This window comes from Carcharodon carcharias, chromosome 33 (genome assembly GCF_017639515.1).
Source record: "Carcharodon carcharias isolate sCarCar2 chromosome 33, sCarCar2.pri, whole genome shotgun sequence".
NCBI classification, from domain to species: Eukaryota; Metazoa; Chordata; class Chondrichthyes; order Lamniformes; family Lamnidae; genus Carcharodon; species Carcharodon carcharias.
The window spans coordinates 10221325-10243187 of NC_054499.1; the positions used below are offsets into that span (position 1 = coordinate 10221325).

The window sequence follows — 21863 nt, forward strand, 5'->3', positions numbered from 1 at the left end:
TGCTCCCTCTCTCTAAGGAAACCCCTGTAAAAGTAAAAGGGGGAAAATTACTGTTAGAGACATTGAGAGGCAAGTTCTCAACCAGTGGACTAAATGCTGAAAATGCTGAAAGCCCACCTCGTGTCATCAACAAAGGACTGAAAGAAATTTGGGAGACATCGATCAAAATCAACTCATCGAACCCTATACTCCGGAATTGGTGCTATTGAACTGTTTTATCCCACCCTTAAAATCCAGGTTTTGTGTGTGTGTGTGTGTAGGGATTTAAGAAGGGCAAAGGGTTTAAGTTATAGTGTTAGTAGTTAGCAGTTCATATTTCTTTCTTTTGCCACTAGTTATCAGCAGTTTGTTCGCTATTACTTAGTAAGTTTACCTGGTGCTCCTATCTTGTTAACCTGAATTAAACAGTTGGGGAGAATTGGGGTAACCTGGTGACTTGGTCAAACTTTTTGTCACTGTTCTAGGGACAGTGGGGCTGATATTACAGCACATTATCCCCAGTGAGACGTGACAGATCTGACAACAACCTTGCCATGGGGATGCCCAAGTTAATTATTACACCCTCGACGTAGCCGACTCACAATAACAGCACGGCCAGAACCCTGGGACCTCAATGTGGACAGCAACATTAGGCAATCCATTCTTTCCCAGCAAGGGAGCTTAGAGGTGATCAAAGGCTCACCTCAAAGTGAGGTCAACGCGCTTCCCAAAAGGAACAGTTTCATCTTCACCCCGGGAAATTATCTCACCCCTGTCAACGCCCAGCATCGTACTCACCGCACGGACAACAATCCCACACCCATGGCGTTGGAATAGCTTGTCCTGAGGAGCGGCTGTCAGTCAGAGCATAAGGGCAGCTCACTCTGGCTGATGGAACAGAGTTGAAGACCTGGGTTTAATGTTCAACCAGGGTCAGCAAAACAGGATCCACCTGGATTGCACACGTCTTTATTCAGAGCCCCTCCTATTGGTCTCCTCAATTAAATCAACAGACGAGTAGGAAAAAGAAGAACGCCATGTAGAGATTTGACAAACAGCCTCAATCGGTATGAGGTGGAATACCCGGCTCCGAGAGAAGGAGGCACGAGCTGGGGGTTGAGCGGTACGTTTACAGATGGTGTTTGCCAGCTACTTGGAGAGTCAACCAAAGCGCAGGGCCGTGGGGAGAGAGCAGGGGGGGGGCGGGAAGGGTGTCTCCCTTAGCTCCATCAAAGAGCTGGCACGGGCAGAAAGGGCTGAACGGCCTCCTTCTGCCCTTCAATGCTTTCGGGCAGAATTTTACACTCGGTGCCCGACACGCCGGGATGTAAAATGGCGGGTGATGACGTGGGCCGCGGGTCCCTACCTACATCATCGCCAACTCGGGCGATATGTCGCTCGTTCGGTGGCCGCGCTCCCTCTGGCAATGGAGAGGCCCATCACCAGGCCCCGAACGTGCGAGTTAACTCCAAACTTAGGCTGCCTGTCTGGCCTAGCGAGAAGGCCAAGCGGCCGTTGCCGTGTTTTTTTTTAGGAAACCTCATCCCACCAGGCGGGGGGCGAGGTTTCCCCCGAAAATTTTACAAATTGAATAAAAGCTTTCCTTTGAAAATAGAAACTGCCCCATCTCGTGGGACAACAGTCTCGCGAGGGAACACGTTTTGTTCAATTTTTATTGCCTTCAGTTATTTATTTTTTAAAAAAAATAGCGCTTCAGACTCCCTGAAGCGGCTGTGTGCCTCTGGGAGATTGAAGCACTCGTTGGCGCACTGGTCTCCACTCTCCCTCATACCTACCCCCCACCCCCCACCCCCCCAACCCCCCCACCGCCCGTCCAGGTAAGCGCTCAGCGCTGCCGCTCGCGATCCATGCAGGACAGGCCTCGATTGACCGGCCAGTGTGAAATCGCGGTGCAGAGCCGATCGCAACCTCCCCCCCCAACCACCCCCCCTCCCTTCTCTGCCCGCTCACGCCACGTGTTAAATCCCGGACCCACCCCCCGTGACTCTGAAATCATTTAAACGTGACGATAATCGGAGGAAACCTGTGACGGGGAAAAGAGGCCACTCAGCCTGTCGCGTCTGTGCCGCTCAACGAAGAGCGACCCAGCCTAACCCTCCCCCCACTCGCCTGCACAGGGCCTGTCAATCTGCAGGTCACAGGTCACGCATCTCTTCAAACAGACATTCAAGTGCTTGTTGAAACGAGCGAGTTTCAGCCTTGGTCACCCATTCAGGCCGTGAGCCTCAAGGTCCGTGCCACCTGTTGGGTGTAAAAATCGGCACCTCATCTCCCCTCTGACCCTTCCACTAATCGCTTTAAACCTGTGCCCCCCCACCCCTCCCCGACCTCCTCAGGTTTCTGGCCCCTCCGCTGAGGTAAGTAGATTGTACCCCTTTACTGCGATCACTCTGTTAACATTACTCCCCTGGAGCTCAGAGCCTTGGCGTTCAAAGTTGGAGCAGAGATAGCGGGCATTTGAAAGCCGCCTGTTTTTCAATATTCTCTGAGGTACGAGGTAACAGGGAGCGTTAGGTGCCGATCAGGAATGGAAAGCAAGCGGCTACTTTTAATCTGACGCCGTGGGGGGATTGCCAGTGTAACACTTGCTCCACATGGCAACTCGCTGCGCCAAGTAACTGCAGGCGGCCTCTGGCTCTGCATCTCTTGCACGTAACCGCGTACGAGAGGCTCTGCTGTTCACTCCTCCAGCCACTGGATTGTGGTCATGGGCCTGGATGTTTCAGTGGGCCGGCGGGCTTGGCGGGAGTGAGGGGAAGGGGGCCGGACGCGGAGCTGAACGCTGCCTGTGATTGGCTGCGCGCCGCCATTTTACGCGGGTGGGCCCAGTGTAAGCTGCGAGCGGCAGTGCTCGGCGCCACCTGTGTGGGCGGGGGGGGGGGTGAGGGGAGAGTCGGGGGGGGCGAGTGCTCTTTTGCGCATGTGAGCGGAAGAGTGCTTCGGTATCCCGGCGGCACGGCGCTGCCTCAGGGAGATTGAAGCGGTTTTCAAATAAATCGCCCGACATTTTACAAATTCAGGCCAATCGCTTCACAGAGTCACTCAACAGCAACAGGACGAGGCCCTTTGGCCCATCGAGTCAATGCCGGCCCTCTGTAGAGCAATCCAGTCAGCCCCATTCCATATCCTCCTCCCCTGCCAAGCACCCCCCCCCCTCTCTATCCCTTTGCGAGATCGCTTCCCTGGAGCCCCCACCCAATTTCCTTTTGAAATCATTCATCGTCTCCGCGTCCCACCCTGCCCCATTGTGGGCAACGAGTTCTGGGTCATTACTGCTCGCTGCATAAAAAAATGTTCTTCCTCATATCCCCCCCCTTCATCGAACCCCTTGCTCAAGACCTTAAACCTGTGTCTCCTATTCCTTGTACCATCGGCGAATAGGAACAGCTTTTCCTCACTGACCTTATCTGAACCTGTCATAATCACACAGGGTTAAGGTGATTAACAAGCAAAGCAACAGCGACATGAGGAACATCTTTTTCACCCAGCGAGCGCTCAGGATCTGGAATGCGCTGCCGGAGAGCGTAGTGGAGGGAGATTCAATCGCGGCTTTCAAAAGGGAATTGGATCGTTATCTGAAGGGAAAACGTTTGCAGGGACCACGGAGAAAAGGCAGGGGAGTGGGACCAGCTTGAACAGAGCCAGCATGCACACGATGGGCCGAATGGCGATCTAGTTCCAAGTCAGGATGGCTGAGCAGTTCGGAGGGGGTGGGGGGGGTCTTTACAGGAGGTGGTGTTCCCCATGTGTCTGCTGCTCTTGCCCCTCTAGGTGGCCGGGGTGGTGAGGCCGTCGGAGGAGCCTCGGTGAGCTCCTGCCTCCACGATGGCGTCGAGTGCCAGTTCCATCGTGTAACCTATGGCATTGCCCACCTCTGCGTACATCCCCACGGTTGCCCCTGCCGGAATTCCCGTGCCAGCCGCAGCAGGTGAGTGAGAGGCGCCTGACCATCGGCTTACTTGGCCCGACTCCTCCCTCGTTCTGGATGCTGTGGGCAGCCGGAACCCGCTCGGGCCCAGCGTGTTGCGAGCAGTTGGCGGCTGGGTCTTCCATCGCCATGGTCGTGGGCTCCAGGGCCGTGGGATCACACTCCCGCTTCTTGTCGGTGGCCTGAGAGATCAGTGGCTGCTGGTTGCAGGTCCCTAACCGGCCGTTGGTCCGTTGCTCTGACTGTTGCTGTAACCCCCGTGACCGACCCCACTGGGCCTTGCCTCGGCTCAATGCTGCCCTCCATCTCCGCAGGCCAACTCCGTACGGCCCAGCTCATTCGCCTGGACCACACCACCCTCCCACCCCCCCACCCCCCCCCTCCCCACCCTCACTTTCCTGCAGGGTTGGGCCGGAGATGGGAGTACCCGCTGCTCAGGCTGCCTTCGAGCGCGCAGGCCGGGCCTCTTCAACGTCAGGAGAGGCAGCCGCTCTCATCCCGCTTCCTCACTGGAGACCAGGCCGGCACGGTGAACTGTTCCAAGGAGCTGGCCTTGTGTTTCATAACCATGGACAAGCCCGAAGGTGCCCCCTCCCCCTCCTTCACAATGCCCCCTCCTCCCCTCCCCCTCCTTCACAATGCCCCCTCCTCCCCTCCACCTCCTTCACAATGCCCCCTCCTCCCCTCCCCATCCTTCACAATGCCCCCTCCTCCCCTCCCCCTCCTTCACAATGCCCCCTCCTCCCCTCCCCCTCCTTCACAATGCCCCCTCCTCCCCTCCCCCTCCTTCACAATGCCCCCTCCTCCCCTCCCCTCCTTCACAATGCCCCCCCCTCCCCTCCTTCACAATGCCCCCTCCTCCCCTCCCCCTCCTTCACAATGCCCCCTCCTCCCCTCCCCCTCCTTCACAATGCCCCCTCCTCCCCTCCCCCTCCTTCACAATGCCCCCTCCTCCCCTCCACCTCCTTCACAATGCCCCCTCCTCCCCTCCCCCTCCTTCACAATGCCCCCTCCTCCCCTCCACCTCCTTCACAATGCCCCCTCCTCCCCTCCCCCTCCTTCACAATGCCCCCTCCTCCCCTCCGCCTCCTTCACAATGCCCCCTCCGCCTCCTTCACAATGCCCCCTCCTCCCCTCCCCCTCCTTCACAATGCCCCCTCCTCCCCTCCCCCTCCTTCACAATGCCCCCTCCTCCCCTCCCCCTCCTTCACAATGCCCCCTCCTCCCCTCCCCCTCCTTCACAATGCCCCCTCCTCCCCTCCCCTCCTTCACAATGCCCCCTCCTCCCCTCCCCCTCCTTCACAATGCCCCCTCCTCCCCTCCCCATCCTTCACAATGCCCCCTCCTCCCCTCCCCCTCCTTCACAATGCCCCCTCCTCCCTCCCCCTCCTTCACAATGCCCCCTCCTCCCCTCCCCCTCCTTCACAATGCCCCCCCCTCCCCTCCACCTCCTTCACAATGCCCCCTCCTCCACTCCGCCTCCTTCACAATGCCCCCTCCTCCCCTCCCCCTCCTTCACAATGCCCCCTCCTCCCCTCCCCATCCTTCACAATGCCCCCTCCTCCCCTCCCCATCCTTCACAATGCCCCCTCCTCCCCTCCCCCTCCTTCACAATGCCCCCTCCTCCCCTCCCCCTCCTTCACAATGCCCCCTCCTCCCCTCCCCCTCCTTCACAATGCCCCCTCCTCCCCTCCCCCTCCTTCACAATGCCCCCTCCTCCCCTCCCCCTCCTTCACAATGCCCCCTCCTCCCCTCCCCCTCCTTCACAATGCCCCCTCCTCCCCTCCCCCTCCTTCACAATGCCCCCTCCTCCCCTCCCCATCCTTCACAATGCCCCCTCCTCCCCTCCCCCTCCTTCACAATGCCCCCTCCTCCCTCCCCCTCCTTCACAATGCCCCCTCCTCCCCTCCCCCTCCTTCACAATGCCCCCTCCTTCCCCCACCCTCCTTCACAATGCCCCCTCCTCCCCTCCCCCTCCTTCACAATGCCCCCTCCTCCCCTCCCCCTCCTTCACAATGCCCCCTCCTCCCCTCCCCCTCCTTCACAATGCCCCCTCCTCCCCTCCCCCTCCTTCACAATGCCCCCTCCTCCCCTCCCCCTCCTTCACAATGCCCCCTCCTCCCCCCACCCTCCTTCACAATGCCCCCTCCCCCTCCTTCACAAAACGGCTCACTTACCCTTGCTCGAAGCTTCGTCTATTCACATGTCGGGACCTGTCCTCTGCTGGCAAAAGGAGCATGTCCCAGGCATTGAGCCTTTATTGAATGAGGCAGAAGTGTGGGGGGGACAAACATTCCCTGGTACATTCTGCATGGCCAAGCCCCGACCAATCAGAATTGACTTGCCAACCTATCAGTATGAATTGTTGTGACCCTTTGAAATTTGGCATTCTTGCACTTGTCCGGATCGTTGCCAGACCAAAGGCTTCGACAGCACAGGCAGAATTTTACATCCCGCCGGCAGGGGGGAGCGGGGTGCACACCCGACCTGGTGGGGGGCAAAAATCGGGTGACGGGATATCGGGCGAGCGTCCCGATGTTGTCCAGCCCTCGTGCGAAATGTCGGCCAGCGGGCACAGCGCGCAAGATTCGGAAGCGCGCCCACCGCCAAGTTAAGAGGGAAATTAAGCCGGGCACAGCTCCCTCCAATTTCTCGTGGTCCAAGCCAGGGTGGAATTGCGGCCGAGGGCTGACGGTGGTCGGCCAGTCGCTTTCCCGGCCGCGCTCTGCCACTCTCCGAGCCCAAGACTCAAGCCTGTGCCTTTTTATTTCAGCAACGCTCTACCGCGCAGCGGCTTTGTTGGTGCGCAGACAGGGGAGAATGTGCAAATCGCTGCTAGATTTCAGCAAGAGACAATACATTTCACGGGAACAACGCTTCAGTTTTAATTCATTGGAAACATGCGCGCAAGCATCCAGATTTTCCAAATCGGTGGCGTTCGGCATTTTCAAGAAGGTTAATTATTTCTCATGATTTCCCCAATCCAGTCCAGATAGTTGACCACTTTTGTGTAGAAGCCGACAGTGCCACATCTAATACCCCAGGAGACAATGCCACCAACAAAAAACTGGTTCTGCCTGGGCCTGGGGAGGGCAAACACAAAAGCCCCCCCGCTGTCGCCCTGGCAACTGTCTGAGCCTCTGTCGTCGCCAGCACAGATCATGTTGCCGGTGATGGTGACCTGGTGGCCCGAGGTTTGGTTGCGGCACTCCTCCAGGTCCTTCACGGGCAGCCGCGCAAACATCAGGTCGCTGGGCAGCGTGTGGTTCTCGGTGATCCCCCAGCCGGAGACCAGCCCCACCTTGGTGACGGGCACCGCGTGCTGCGGGTCCCTGGCCGGGAGGCACACGGGCGAGAGGTCGGGGCCCAGCTGGACCTTGGACCTGAGCCGAACCAGGGCGATGTCGTTGTCGTAGTTGTAGCCTTCACCTGTGGGCTGCTCGTAACCGGGGTGGATGAAGATTTTGTCGTGGTGGAGCCGGGTCCCGTGCCTCAGGTCCTTCGAATTCGTGATCCCCGCTACCATGGGCAAGCTGGACACCTCGTGAACCACGTGGGCTGCAGTGAGGACCCACTGGTCTGAAATAAGCGCCCCGGCACCACTTGGCTGCTGGATGAGGACCTGCCAGGGAAAGTTGCCCCTCTTTGCCACCGACCCCTTGAGGACCCTCTCGCGGAAGATGATAGGGTTACTCGGCTTGCCGCACACTGTAACACACCCAAGGGGAAAGCTTAGAGCCTTTGCCAACCATCTCCTCCATCCATCGACTGCACCCCACCCCCCACCCTAAGGCTAGCCACTTGCCCTGTTTGTCCACGGACGAGATTGGATAGGATAGGCTGGAGAAATTGGGACTGCTTTCATCAGAAATTGGAGCAAGGGTAGGCCATTCGGCCCCTCAAGTCTGCCAGCCCTTTCCCCCATCCCATTCAATAAGATCATGGCTGATCGGCCCCAGGCCTCAACTCCTCTTTTGTACCAACTCCTCACAGCCCTCAACTCCCCGATATTTCAAAAATCAACCTACCACCCCTATAAATACTTTCAGTGATCGAGCCTCCACATCTCTCTGGGGTAGAGAATTCCAGAGATTCATTACCCTCTGAGAGAAGAAATTCCTTCGCATCTCAGTTTTGAATGAGTGACCCCTTATCCTGTAACTTTGTCCCCTAGTTCGAGATTCCCCCACTAGTGGAAACACCTTCTCAACATCTACCCTGACAATCCCCCCTCAGAATCTTGTACGTTTCAGTAAGATCACCCCTCATTCTTCTAACCTCTAATGAATAAATTTAGCCATTCTTGATAATTCAACCCCTTCATCCCAGGAATCAGCCTAGTGAATCTCATTTGAATTGCCTCCAGTGCCAGTATATCCTTTCTTAAATACAGGGACCAAAACTGCACACAGTACTCCAGGTACGGCCTCACCAACACCAGTTACAGTTGTAACCAGACTTCCCTATTTTTAAACTCCAGTCCTCTAGCAATACAGGCCAAAATTTCATTTGCCTTAATGACTTGCTGCACCTCCATGCTAACTTTTTGTGTTTCATGCACAAGAGCACCCAGATCCCTCTGTGCTGCACTCTTTTGGAGTCTCTCTCCATTTAAATAATAGTCTGCCTTTTGATTCTTCCTACCAAAGTGCATGACCTCACACTTGCCTACATTAAACTCCATCTGCCAGTTTTCGCTCGCCCACTCACTCAACCTATCTATATCCCTTTGCAGATTCCTTATGTCCTCATCACAACATGCTCTCCCACCTATTTTTGTATTGTCAGTGAATTTGGATACATTACACTCTGCCCCTTCCTCCAAGCCATTAATATCGATAGTAAATAATTGAGGCCCTGGGACTGATCCTTGTGGCACTCCACTAGTTACATCTTTCCAACCTGAGGAAGATCCATTAATCCCAACTCTCTGTCTTCTGTGTGTTAACCAATCCTCAACCCATGCTAATACATTACCCCCAATACCATGAGCTCCTATCTTGTGCAATAACCTTCTATGTGGCGCCCTATCGAATGCCTTCTGGAAATCCAAATAGACTACATCTACTGGTTCCCCTTTATCAGCCCTGCTTGTTATATCCTCAAAGAACTCAGGCAAATTTGTCAAACATGATCTCCCTTACAGAAAACCATGTTGACTCTGTTTGATTGTGTTAAGCTTTTTTAAATGTCCTGCTATTTCTTCCTTCATAATGGACTCTAGCATTTTCCCAATGACAGATGTTACGCTGACTGGCCTATAGTTTCATGCTTTTTGTCTCCCTCCCTTCTTGGACAAGGGCGTTACATTAATGGTTCCAATTCGCTGGGACCCTCCTGGAGTCCAATGCCTCCACTATCCCTGCAGCCACTTCCTTTAAAACCTCCTCAGAGAAGAGCAGGTTGAGAGGGGATTTGATGGGAGGTGTTCAAAGACATGAGGGGGTCTGGACAGTGCAGAGCGGGAGAAACAGTTCCCATTGGTGGGAGAGCTGAGAATGCCAGGGCACATTGGTAAAAGAAGCCAAGGAGACATGAGGAAAAGCTTTATCACGCAGCGAGTGGTTGGGGTCTGGGACGCGCTGCCTGAGGGTTGAGGTGGAGGCAGGTTCCATCGAGGGGGAGTTGGATTATTATCTGAAAAGGAAGAGTGCGCAGGATTACAGGGAGAAGGCGGGGGGATGGCGCTGGGTGAATTGCTCCTTCGGAGAGACAGTGTGGACACGATGGGCTGAATGGCCTCCTTCTGTGCTGTAGCATTTCTGTTATTCTGTGCCTGATAGGACTCCAAAAAGCTGTTCCATCCCTTATGTCCAAATGCAGATTGATGTCCCCATTCACTAGAGACAGAAGAACGCTGGGAGGCCATTCAGGCTGTCGGACCTGTTCTGACATTCAACTCCATCAGGATTTTCTTCTCCCATCCATACTTAGCGTTACTCTTCACCGAGTGACCCTGCACTGTGCCACAATCAAGAACTAGTGCCTATGACTATATGAGTTAGGGGCAGGAGTAGGCCACTCGGCCCCTCGAGCCTGCCCCGCCATTCAATATGGTCATGGCTGACCTGAAGGATACCCTTTCTCCCCCTTGTTAGTCGAGAATCCATGCCTACCCTGTAACACGTCACAGGAATTCCCTCTGAAATGGAATGCACATTGTGCTCTAAATCAGTGGGTGAGTGTCTAAATGTGGTACAGGTCTCCTACCCTAAACACGCCCGACAGAGCGTGCTGCTCAGTTATAGACACTGAGTAAATCAGTTACCTAAGAACGTCTGAAAGGAGGAGGCCGTTCAGCTTCTCGAACCTGTTCCGCCTACGTTCAACATGATCTGTGAACTAACTCCATACACCAGCCTGTGCCCCATATCCTTCAATACCTTTGGCTAACGATAGCGATCTCAGTTTCAAAATGAACAATTGATCTCATGTCATTGGCCATTTGCGAAAGCGGGTTCCAAACTTTCTATCATCCTTTGTGTGTGGAAGTGTTTCCCAACTTCGTTTCTGAAAGGCCCGGTTGAATTTTTAGGCAAAAATACTTTCTCCCTGTCCAACTATCTCTGTTCCCCTCGATGTCTTGGAGGCCTCCATCGATTTGCCCCTTAAACTCCTGAATTCCAGGCTGTACAAACATAGCTTCTTCAACACTGCTGAAAAGCGAGATGCTGTGGGAGGTTCTCATACGCTGGAATACCCTTTCTCTGCAAACAAACTGACTATGTTTGAGCCTTTCGGCTTTCTTGAATACCCGGGAGCCTATAGTTCCCTGCTGCTTTCTGCATGGCCACGCCTCTACCAATCAGAGTCGACTTGCCAGCCAGTCAGCACTCTGTTCTCCTGTGGTACAAATTGTTGCAGTCATTTGAAATTTGGCATTCTTGCGTGTAAGTCCTCGTTTGGTTGTGCAGAATTGGAGCGTTGCTGAAAGGAGATTTTTCATCTGGCACTCACTGGGACAATGCGTAAAAATACCAAATAGTGCATTCTCCATGGCAACACCTCTACCAATCAGAGTCCGCTTGTCAACCATTCAGCACTCTCTTCTCATGCAGTGTAAATTGTTGTTCTGTTTGGCATTCTTGCGAATTGTCCTGATGAGCGCAAGACAGGAAGATGATGTTTTGGCAGATGAAGTTCAATGCGGGGAAGGGTGAAGTGATACACTTTGGCACAAAGAACAAGGAGAGACAGTATAAAATAAAGGATACTATTCTAAAGCGTGTGCAGGAGCAGAGAGACCTGGGTGTATATGTATATAAGCCATTAAAGGTGGTAGGACAGGTAGAGAGAACTGTTTCTAAAGTACACAGTATTCTAGGCTTCATTAATAGGGGCATAGAGTACAAGAGCAGGGAGGTTATGCTGAATTTATATAAGACACTGGTTAGACCTCAGCTGGAGTGTTCTGGGCACCACACTATAGGAAGGATGTGAACACACTGGAGAGAGAGCAGAAGTGGTTTACAAGAATGGTTCCAGGGATGAGAAACTTCAGCTATGAGGAAAGATTGGGGAAGTTGGGGCTGTTTCTCTGGAGAGAAGAAGGCTGAGAGGAGACTTGATAGAAGTATTCAAAACCATGAGGGTCTGCATAGAGTAGACAGGGAGAAACTGTTCCCCTTCGTAAATGGATCGAGAACCAGAGGGCAGAGCTTTAAAGCATTTTGCAAAAGGAGCAAATGCGAGGTGAGAAAAACTTTTTCACACAGTGAGTGGTTAGGATTTGGAATACGCTGCCTGGGAGTGTGGTGGGGGCAGGTTCAATTGGGGCATTGAAGAGGGCATTAGATGATCATTTAAATAGAAACAATGTGCTGGGTTACGGGGAAAAGGCAGGAGATCGGCACTAAGTTAAAATGCTCAGAGAGCCGGTGCAGACAGGATGGGCCGAATGGCCTCCTGCACCATAACAATCCTGTGATTCTGTGAAATCTTTGACAAAAGGTGGTGACATGGTGGTATTGTCACTGGGCCAGTAATCTAGTGACCCAGAGTTTGGGGGGCCTGGGTTCAAATCCCACCATGGCAGACGGTGGAATTTGAATTCAGCCAAAACCTGGAGTTAAAAGTCTAATGATCTGTCTAACCATTGTTGGTTGTCATTAAAAGCTCCTCTGGTTCACTAATGCCCTTTGGGGAAGGAAATCTGCTGGTCTACATGTGATTCCAGACCCTCAGCAACTTGTTTGACTCTTTAAAGTAAATGCCCTCTGAAGAAGGGTAATAAATACAGGCCTCAACAGCAATGCCCACATCCCAAGATCCAATAAAAGAAAATGTCTGCTTTCTGAGCAATATTCTTGTGTTTTACCTGATGAGTGTAAGGCTTAAAGTTTCAGCAGCTTTTCTTCCTTTGCAGCATATTCAGCAAGGCCTGTGCTACTGAACGATTGTGCTTTTAATCTCCTCCCATAGCTAATAACCGCTAGAGTCCAGGTATCATTCCGGGACCTCTACACTGCACTCAAGGCCAATATGTCCTTCCTAAGGTGTGGTACCCAGAACTGCTCACAGGAACTCCAGACGTGGTCTAACCAGGGCTTGGTCTAGCTGAAGCATGAATTCTAACTTGAGTTACAGCCAACAGAGACATAGAATGGTTACAGACGTATGAAACGGGTGCAGGAGGAGGCCATTCAGCCCCTCAAGCCTGCTCCGCCATTCAATGAGGCCACGGCTCATCTGTTTGTGTTTTGAGTTTCATGTTCCCATCTACCCCCTTGCCTAACAAGAATCTATCTACCTCCGCCTTAAAAATATTCAGTGACCCTGCCCCCACCGCCTTCTGAGGCAGAGACTTCCAAAGTTGCACAACCCTCTGAGAGAGAAAAATTCTCCTCATCTCTGTCCTAAAAGGGCAACCCCTAATTTTAAACCAGTGCCCCCTCGTCCCGGACTCACCCACAAGAGGAAACATCCTTTCCACATCCACCTTGTCAAGGACGTTTAGGATCTTGTGAACTTCAATCAGATCACCCCTCACTCTTCTAAACTCTACAAATCACCCCTCACTCTTCTAAACTCCAGTGGAAACAAACCCAGTCTGTCCGACCTTTCCTTGTAAGACAACCCACTCATTCCAGGTATCAATCTAGTAAACCCTCTCTGAACCGCCTCCAATGTATTTACATCCTTCCTTATATAAGGAGATCAAAACTGCACACAGTATTCGAGGTGTGGCCTCACCAATGTGATGTATAACATCCTTAATTTTTGGTTCAATTCCTCTCATAACAGGAGACAACATTCCATTAGCATAGGAGGGGGTTATTCAGCCCATCATGTCCATGCTGGTTTATGCCCCACTTGATGCTTTGCTACTTTGGGTGTAATCAAAATTGCATAAAAGACTGACAGGCCCATCCACGGTGAGCAGGGGCATTTATATGAGCTGAACCAGCATCAGGGTGGTGAAGCTGAATAATGTAGGCACTCCCTAACTCCAACTCCAAGACAAATTCCTACACCCTGCCATGCATGAGTTTGGTCATTGGCAAAATTGGCTGCAGGGCACTCATCCCACTCCCCCCACCCCCCACCTCCGTTAAAAAAATGGCTGGATGGAAAGGGCATGAACCTGCGGCAAGAGCGGTTGCTTCTCCCTGTCTCTCCGCTCCCAGTGTGAACGGGGAGAATAACTCAAGCGCCTCACTGGAGGACGACTCGCGACTCGGCCTTTGTCACGGGTGTTTACTCAACAATGATAAGACCTGCCTGGCCCTCTGGAAATTGGGGTGAATATGCACTCCCATGGCCTGGTGGGAAATGGTTGTGGTGAGGGGGTGGGGTGGGGGGGGAGGTGGGGGTGGGTGTTGAGGGAGGGGGTAACTTGGAGAATAAAATTGGGCACCGCTTAAAGCATTGGGTTACATCATTGTTGGCTGGTTGATTAAAATTACCCCATCTAAGCAGCTTTTAAAAAAAAACATACTTGCTTCCGGTCCCGACACTTTTTTTATTAATCAGTGTGCTCTTAATTGCTGAAAGGAGAGAAACTTTTCCTCTTACACTCATCAGGACAAGTGCAAGAATGCCAAATTTCCAATGAGCACAACTGCATTGAGTATAAACTGCAGGAGCAATGGCTGCTGATTGCCTGCCAAGTCAACTTTGATTGGCTGAGGCGTTGCCATGGAGAAAATAATAGGGAGCTGTAGGGTCCTCAAGCTCCCCGGTAATTAAAAAAAAAAACTGTGCAAAGCTTAACGGGAGCCACATTACAAGTTCGGCCAACACAAAATCTCTACTGTTAGATGTGATTTTTGTGATTGGGGCAGCACTTGTTGAACAATCCCGAGTGCTTTAATAGCTACACAAACAACCAATTTGTGATAATCAGTTGAGTTCATAACGTGGCTCATTTATGCTTGCTAGAAGCAACGTGCATTCACATGCAAGGACCTGTTCTCTGCAAACAAAAAGAATATGTTCAAGCTTTGTGCCTTTTTTGAACTAGCCAGGAGCTTGGGGAACCTTTTAGCTCCTGCTCCCTTCCTCCATGGCACTACCTTGGCTCATCAGAGACTTGCCAACCAGTCAGCACACTTTTCTCCTGTAGCATAAATTGCAGTGATTGTTTGAAATTTGGCATTCTTGCATTTGTCCCGGTGAGTGTGAGACTAAAAGATTCGGCAACATGACTCACTTTCCAGCAAGATTCAAGTTCTGTGCTATGAAGCAACGGTTATTAATAATGACTGCATTTTGTCAATAACCATTACTACGTATACCTGGAGTGCACTTTGGCAGGACTTGTCCTGTCCCATTATTCTCCCATGTTGCATCAGCAGTGCAGACAAATTCTTCTGTCAAGAGAACACAGTACATTTGTCAATAGAGGCATTCACTCAATCATAAAACCAATTCAGTTTAATCTGTGCTCTGACGTGTCAACATTCAAAATTCCAACCCAGGATTTTTTTCCCTTGGACTGTTCCAGTGACCGTGTTAAACTCCTTCCTGTCTCGCACTCATTTCAACCTTGATCATCTCTCCCGCAAAGCCTTCCCTATCTACTTGCTGACTGACCCAGGACCAGGGTCCACTATTTCTGCCATTTTTGGTTTTACTTTCACTCTTATTCAATATATCTTACGAGTCATTTACAAGACTTCATACGGGGTGTCCCTTTATACAAAAATATTTGTTTTCAGGATATGGGCGTCGCTGGCCAGGACAGCATTTATTGCCCATCCCTAAGTGCGTCTTGAGAAGGTGGTGGTGAGTCACCTTCTTGAACGGCTGCAGCCCAAGTGGTGTAGGTACACCCACAGTGCTGTTAGGGAGGGAGTTCCAGGATTTTGACCCAGCGACAGTGAAGGAACGGCCGATATATTTCCAAGTCAGGATGGTGAGTGGCTTTGAGGGGAATTTGTAGGTGATAGTGCTTCCATGTATCTGCTGCCCTTATTGTCTAGCCGGTAGGGGACATGGGTTTGGGAGGTGCTGTTAAAGGAAGGTCTGTGGCTTATTAGTCATGAGATCATAGAACAAGATAGTCAAGAAGATATAATAATTCTCATAATGTTAGTGGAATTTATTGTAAAACAATAGTACCTATGTCTGTGTATGTGTTTGGCTGTGTGTGTGTGTGTGTGTGTGTGTGTGTGTGTGTGTGTGTGTGTGTGTGTGTGTGTGTGTGTGTGTGTTTGTGCGTGTTAGACCTAATTGGATTAAAGGCAGCTGGTCTGAAGGCTTTTATGTAAACATGGTATATATGAGAGAAGTTTAAAATGTAAGGTGTAAAAGGATATTTGCATTCTTAAATAAACAAAACTAGATTGTTTTCAAAAGAGGGAGTGAAATATGTCATCTAGCCAGGTGAAGTTTAGAAACAATGTGTTTATTCTTCCTGAAGATTACTGATAAACTTAGTACTATGAAAGGATTTTATTATCAGAAAGGTAAAGTCCAAAGACACAGTGAAACAATGGGAATTCAAAGGGGAAAGTATGTATAAAGGAGTGAAGGCTGTGTGTAAGGGTAAACATTGTTAAGGTTTAACAAGTGTGAAAAGTCTTCAGCATTTATGCCTCAAGCTGCTGTTTTCAAAGAACTGAAGTTAAGGGAGCTCATTTTGAATTCAACTGGTTCAGGATGTCATGTTTCTTTGCCTGGGTCTTTTATAATCTATGTGTCTTACTGTTGCCTTAACGAAAGTATGACTGGGCGTCAGATTTAATAGGTGATTTAAAAATTATTATAGTTGTGATTCAGAGACATACGTATGTGCTTAAAATCATTTCTCTTATTAATAAATGTTTAGTCGAGTTTTGTAAAAACCTATAAGACTCGGTGGTCTTATTACTACCGAATTCAAGGCATGCATCTCGAAATTTATACAAATTGCAAAACAAGTTGTTTCATGTTTCCCTTCTGGGATTGGAGCAACTCCGCCTTTACCATTGGCTGTGCTATAACACAATGCAGCACAAAAGGAGGCCATTTGGCCCACTGTGTGTGTGATGTCTCTGAAAGATCCACCCAGTTGGTCCCAGTTCACTGCCCTTTGCCTATTGGCTTGCAGTTGTTTTTTATTACATATTTCAGTAATGTTGGAGATCTGTCTAATTTCTGTCCTCTGTAACTGATTATATGTCATGTCCATTGTGCCAAAGACTAGAGCAAGAGAGAGTTAAACAGCCTTCAGGAGAGTTCAATAGGTTATCCGGAGATGTCAATAATTAATATCCTTGGATGTGATAATGCGCATGGACAGGATTTTACACATCTGTCCCCCCCCCAACCCTCTGGAGTTTGTGGGGGGTGGGGGGTGGGGATGTGTGTTGGGGTTTGTAAAATAAAATGGGTGGCCTCCCCACCACCTTCTGTTAGGGTCCCCAGCTGAGGTTACCCCTGGACAAGCCAGATCCCAGAGTGGAACCCAGCTTGATAGATCCTAACTTTTATTTGTTTGTTTAGATACGTAGAGAGCGGCTACTGAACAGATTCACTGGAGTCAGCTAATAACCTTTGAACAAAAGAATAAAATATTTATTCAACAAGAAAAGATGAACTATATTACAATACTCCTTCACCCACAACTGTACCTTTACAGATATATACAGATTTGGAAGGATAACACAAGTTACTAAAGCTACCTTATACTCTAATGTACACAGTAAGTGCATAACCCATGTACCAATAGGCACCCTGTGGTCAGACACACCTCACTCTGATACCAAATAACAGATGCCACCTCAACCAGAAGCTATGGATCTCTCCTCAACTCCCCCCCCCCCCAGTACGCTTGTCCCACCACCCCCCCTGCACACCCTCGCTGAGCTCTGCCAGCTTGTCCAAAGTCACGGACTCACCTTTACATCTGGGGATCCATGGCACTTCCTTCCTCTGGGTGGGGGGGTGGGGGGTGGGGGGGGGGGGGGGGGGGGGGGGGGGGGCGCTGCCCGCAATCCCAGCTGTGGCCACTACTTGGATCCTGGCGCTGTTGGGGTGACAGGGCTGCCAAGGGGCAGGACTTCCTCCCAGATTTGGGTGTGAGGGGGTGGGGGGGGGGGGAGCGGATGGCTGAAGTCCCAACTCTCCAACAATTATGGCTGCTCCCAGCGTGATGTCATCTCGGGGCAGCCAGCTTTCAGGTGGACAGGCTGATGGCTGACTTCTCAGTTGAGCGGGGACAAGGCTAAGGTGGGGGGGTGGGGGGAGGGGTACTACATCCGGTAATGTTCTGTGAGTTTTAGTTGCCTCCCCACTACAACCCCCCCCCCCGTCCCCACTCTGGTCCCCCGCCTCCTGCCCGAATTTGACAGCCCTTAGCTTTAGTTCCAAGGCTGTGACATGTTTGCGTTGCCTGGTGGCTAAGTTGGTCACGCTGACTGTAGCGAGGCCTCAGGCAGCAGGTGGCCTTGGTGGGAGAGAGCGCCGGGCAGAGGAACTGGTCGGCTCTTGTGGGGATGTCCTTGACAAGTTGCGGGGTGGAGCCAGATGCCGCGAGGCGAGGGAGGAAGCAGCCAGGACAAAGCCAGGGCCTGTGAGCTGCTGTGGGGCAGGTGTGCCGAAGGGAGCTTGCAAGGCGGCTGGAGAGCCAAGAAGAGGAAGTGGGACCCAGTCAGACTGACCGATCGCACCCCTGAGTCTGAGAAGCCTCTTGGAGAGAAAGGGGGAAGAGGCCTCCAGCCAGGAGCTGCAGGTCTGAAGATGTCTGATGAGTGCTGTGCTGTGCTTTGCCAAACTAGGACAGAGATTTGGAGCACCAGCGGTGAATGTTCTCTGTAAACAGTTGTTTCTTGGAGTTACGCTTTCCCTTGGCAGTTTATACAGTTTGGATGCCGGTGGAATAAAAGGAACTTTGTTTTTTAACTTTCGTGCAGTCCGCATGCTCAAACTACATGTCATATCTCTCCTCCGAGTCAGAAGGTCATGGGTTCAAGTCCCCCTGCAGGCCCTGAACACCAAAATCTAGGCTGCAAGAGCTATCTTTCAGTTGAGCTGTTTAACCGAGGTCCTGTCTGCCCTCTCCCATGTTGACACAAAAGATCCCATGGCACTACTTGGCGTATTCTCTCTGGGGCCAAGACTGTACGTAAATTTCAAACAATGCTTGGCAGTTAACTGTCAGTCACCATCACCAGTGCATTCTCCATGGCAGCGCCTCTACCAATCAGAGCCCGCTTGCCAGCCAATCAGCACTGTCTTCACGTAGAGTATAAATTGTTGTTTTCCCCCTTATACTGGTATTCTTGTAAAGTGTCCTGATGAGTGCAAGATGAAAAGCTTTGACCTTTCTCTTTCTTCAGCAGCAATAATAATGTTTAGCAACATCTAACATCAAAATAACCACAAGTGAATATGATGTCCAATGGCCTTCTGGCATTCAGGATATTGCTTCCCTTCCGAAAATATATTGTGCTTTAATATAACCTACTTACGGTTACGGTCTGATTCTAGTTGGTAATAAGGTTCATTGCACTGGTACCGAATTGTGGATCTATAGGTGGTGACATTGGTCTCGGTAATAAATGCAATCCGCCCATTCTCAATCAAAGGTGGAAACGAGCAATCTACAGCTAAAGAAGAGCACACAAAATTAACAGAGTCATCTCGCAATCGGGTTAGCTATCCGGCACTGCAGGTCATGTTTCAACAGAGTTCCATCTACTGTCACCTCCCCCCCACTGGGGCTTGCTGAACTACACTGGCTCCTGGTCCATCCCGAATTTTAAAAACGCTCTAATCCCGCCATGGCCTGGCCTCATCCCTATCTCTGTAACCTCCTCCAGCCCCACCACCCTCCGGCTCTGACCTCGCGCTCTTTTCCCCCCCCCACCGATTTTAAGCGCTCTGTCGTTGGCGGGCATGCCTTTAGCTGCCTGGGCCCCAAGCTCTGGGAATTCTCTCCCTAAATCTCTCCGATCCCCTTCGCTCCTTCAAGACTCGGGTTTTGTTTTAATAACATTCCCGTGAAGTGCCCTGGGGGAGTCAAAGAAGTCATATAAATGCAATTTTTCAAAAAAAATTTCAGATTTCCAGCATCTGCGGTATTTTGCTTTTATATGAATGCAAGTTGTCATTGGGGAGTGGAACTGCTATTTCAGATAGCGCCATTAGTATCTTGCCAAGTGACCTGGCTCAAAATATCCCTTTAAACGAATTGGTCTGCAATTAACCCACCCAGTGAGTGAACCAGATGGGGTTTTTCCCTAAAGGGGTATGAGTGAACCAGATGGGGTTTTTCCCTAAAGGGGTATGAGTGAACCAGATGGGGTTTTCCCTAAAGGGGTATGAGTGAACCAGAAGGGTTTTCGCGCCAATCTGATATTTTCATGATCGTCCTTACTAAGGTGAGATGTACGCCATGACGATCTTACACAGACCAGCGCCTGCTACGTGTAATCCAACCTCAGTAGATTAATCCAGAAGATAATTCCAAAACACGCAGAATACCACTTACGCTGACAGCTGTACCCGGGAGTGTTCCAAGTCCCATCCTGTTGACATTCCACAAAAAAATTGGGGATCGTCTTAAAGCCCTAAGAGGAACGTTCCAACAAAAGCGTTAGTTTTTTTTTCACTAGAACCGTCTTCACAAATCAGTCACAGTGTTAGTGATTAACTTAGACGGCATCTTTGCTTGGGGAGGTGTTGGTGCGGTGGTATCGTTACTGGACTAATACTCCAGGAACCCAAGGTAATGCTCTGGGGACTGGGCAGTTTAAAAAAAATTGCTGTTGGAAGTCTAATAAAGACCATGAAGCTCTTGTTAGATTGTTCCAACTGGTTCGTTAATGTTCCTTTAGGGAAGGAAATCTGCTGTCCTTACCTGGTCTGGCCTACATGTGACTCCAGGCCTGGGGTTTACTCTTAAGTGGCCCAGCAGGCCCAATCAGTTGTCAAGGGAAATGGGGGATGAGGGATAAATGCTGGATGACCTAGTGATGCCCCCTCACCCCATAAGCGAATGAAAGAAAAATCCCTCCAGCCACCCCACCCCCCCCCCAAACCCCCCCATGCCCCCTCCCTCTCTCTTTACCCTCCACCAGGCCCTTATCCCTCTGAGATCTCTGCATTCCTGGGACTCCAGCCTCTTGCACGTTACTGATCATCGTCGCTCCACTGTCGGCAGCCGCACCTTCAGCTGTCTGGGCCCTAAGCTTCGGAAATCCCTCCCTAAACTTCTCCACCTTTCTCTCTCCCCGCCCCCACCCCACCAACTTCAAGGCGCTCCTTCGACTGAGAACCCGCCCTCATGTCGGTACGTAGGACTCGGTGTCAAATCCTGTCTGACAAGGGCTCCTGGGAAGCGCCTTGGGATGGCTTTGCCACATTCAATCTGCTATATAAATGCAGTTTGCTGTTACCGTCAGCTTCCGATCAGAACCTAATTAACCTTTCAGAATTGTGATGAGGCGGTTTGTTCGAGTTGTTGAGTGGGACAAGCATATTTGCCGCTCTCTTAGTTTTGTCTTTAGTAAGTTCTCTGCTCTGCGATTGAGGTCCTTTGGTCTTGTTTGTCGCTGAGGGTTTCCTTGGTGGATTTTCCCAAGCTTGCGAGGCGGTGGGATGAATGACAGGATTAACAGCGTGAAGGAGGGAAGAAAGTAACGTGAAAAGCAGAAACGGAGAGAAAAAGGGGGAACGTGGAATGATAATGAAGAAGGAAAGATAGCGCACGGCAGTAGGAACAGAAAGGCAACACTTCACAGGAAAATAAGGGAGGCTTTGAGGTGATGGTGGCTTAGTGGTGATGTCACTGGACCAGCAATCCAAAGGCTGAGACTAATGCTTGGCGGGAGAAACAGGGGTTCAAATCCCACCACAGCTGCTGGTGGAATTTAGCTTCAGTTAATAAATCTGGAGTTGGTAGCTAGTCTCAGTCACGGTGACCATGAAACCATCAGCGGTTGCCCCAAAAACCACAGCTGGTTCACTAATGCCCCTTTTAATCTGATGTCCTTACCTGGTCTGGGCCCACACGTGACTCCAGACCCACACAGCGACGAGGTTGACTCCAAACTGCCTCTCTGAAATGGCCGAGCAAGTCACTCAGTCCCAGGGCAATTAGGGATGGGCAACAAACGCTGGCCTTGCCAGCGACGCCTACACACCGTGAAAAAGTGAAGTGCAGTATGGAATTAATTGGAGTTAAACTCTGTGCCCAGCCCATGTTGTACCTGCCTGGCCATGGTTGACAGTGCTATGCATACCAGAACCTATCCTTTATCTGAATTGTAATAACTCATTTCACATTGTACAGAAACAGTACTCTGTCTGATCTGGTAACCCATGTGACCTGGGATCATAGGATCATGGACTGGTTACAGCACAGAATGAGGCCATTTGGCCCATCGGGTCTGTACCAACCATCTACAACAGCAGACCAGCTGGTCCCGCTCCACCACTCTCTCCCATTGCTCTGCCAAATTTCCTCCCTCACAACAATTACCCCAATTCTCTTTTCGAAGTCTCCGTT

At 51.0% G+C, this 21863-nt stretch overlaps 1 protein-coding gene across 1 annotated transcript; it reads right to left on the reverse strand.

Moving 5' to 3' along the window:
* Positions 1–12: 12 nt before the first annotated feature.
* LOC121272239 (complement C1s subcomponent-like) lies at positions 13–20496 on the reverse strand. Its single transcript, XM_041178767.1, has 5 exons — positions 20424–20496; positions 18823–18960; positions 6909–7636; positions 1807–1887; positions 13–24 (listed from the first exon to the last, which is right to left on the reverse strand). The coding sequence occupies exons 1-5, from the start codon at positions 20494–20496 to the stop codon at positions 13–15; spliced, it is 1032 nt and encodes a 343-aa protein (XP_041034701.1).
* Between the last annotated feature and the right edge of the window lie 1367 nt (positions 20497–21863).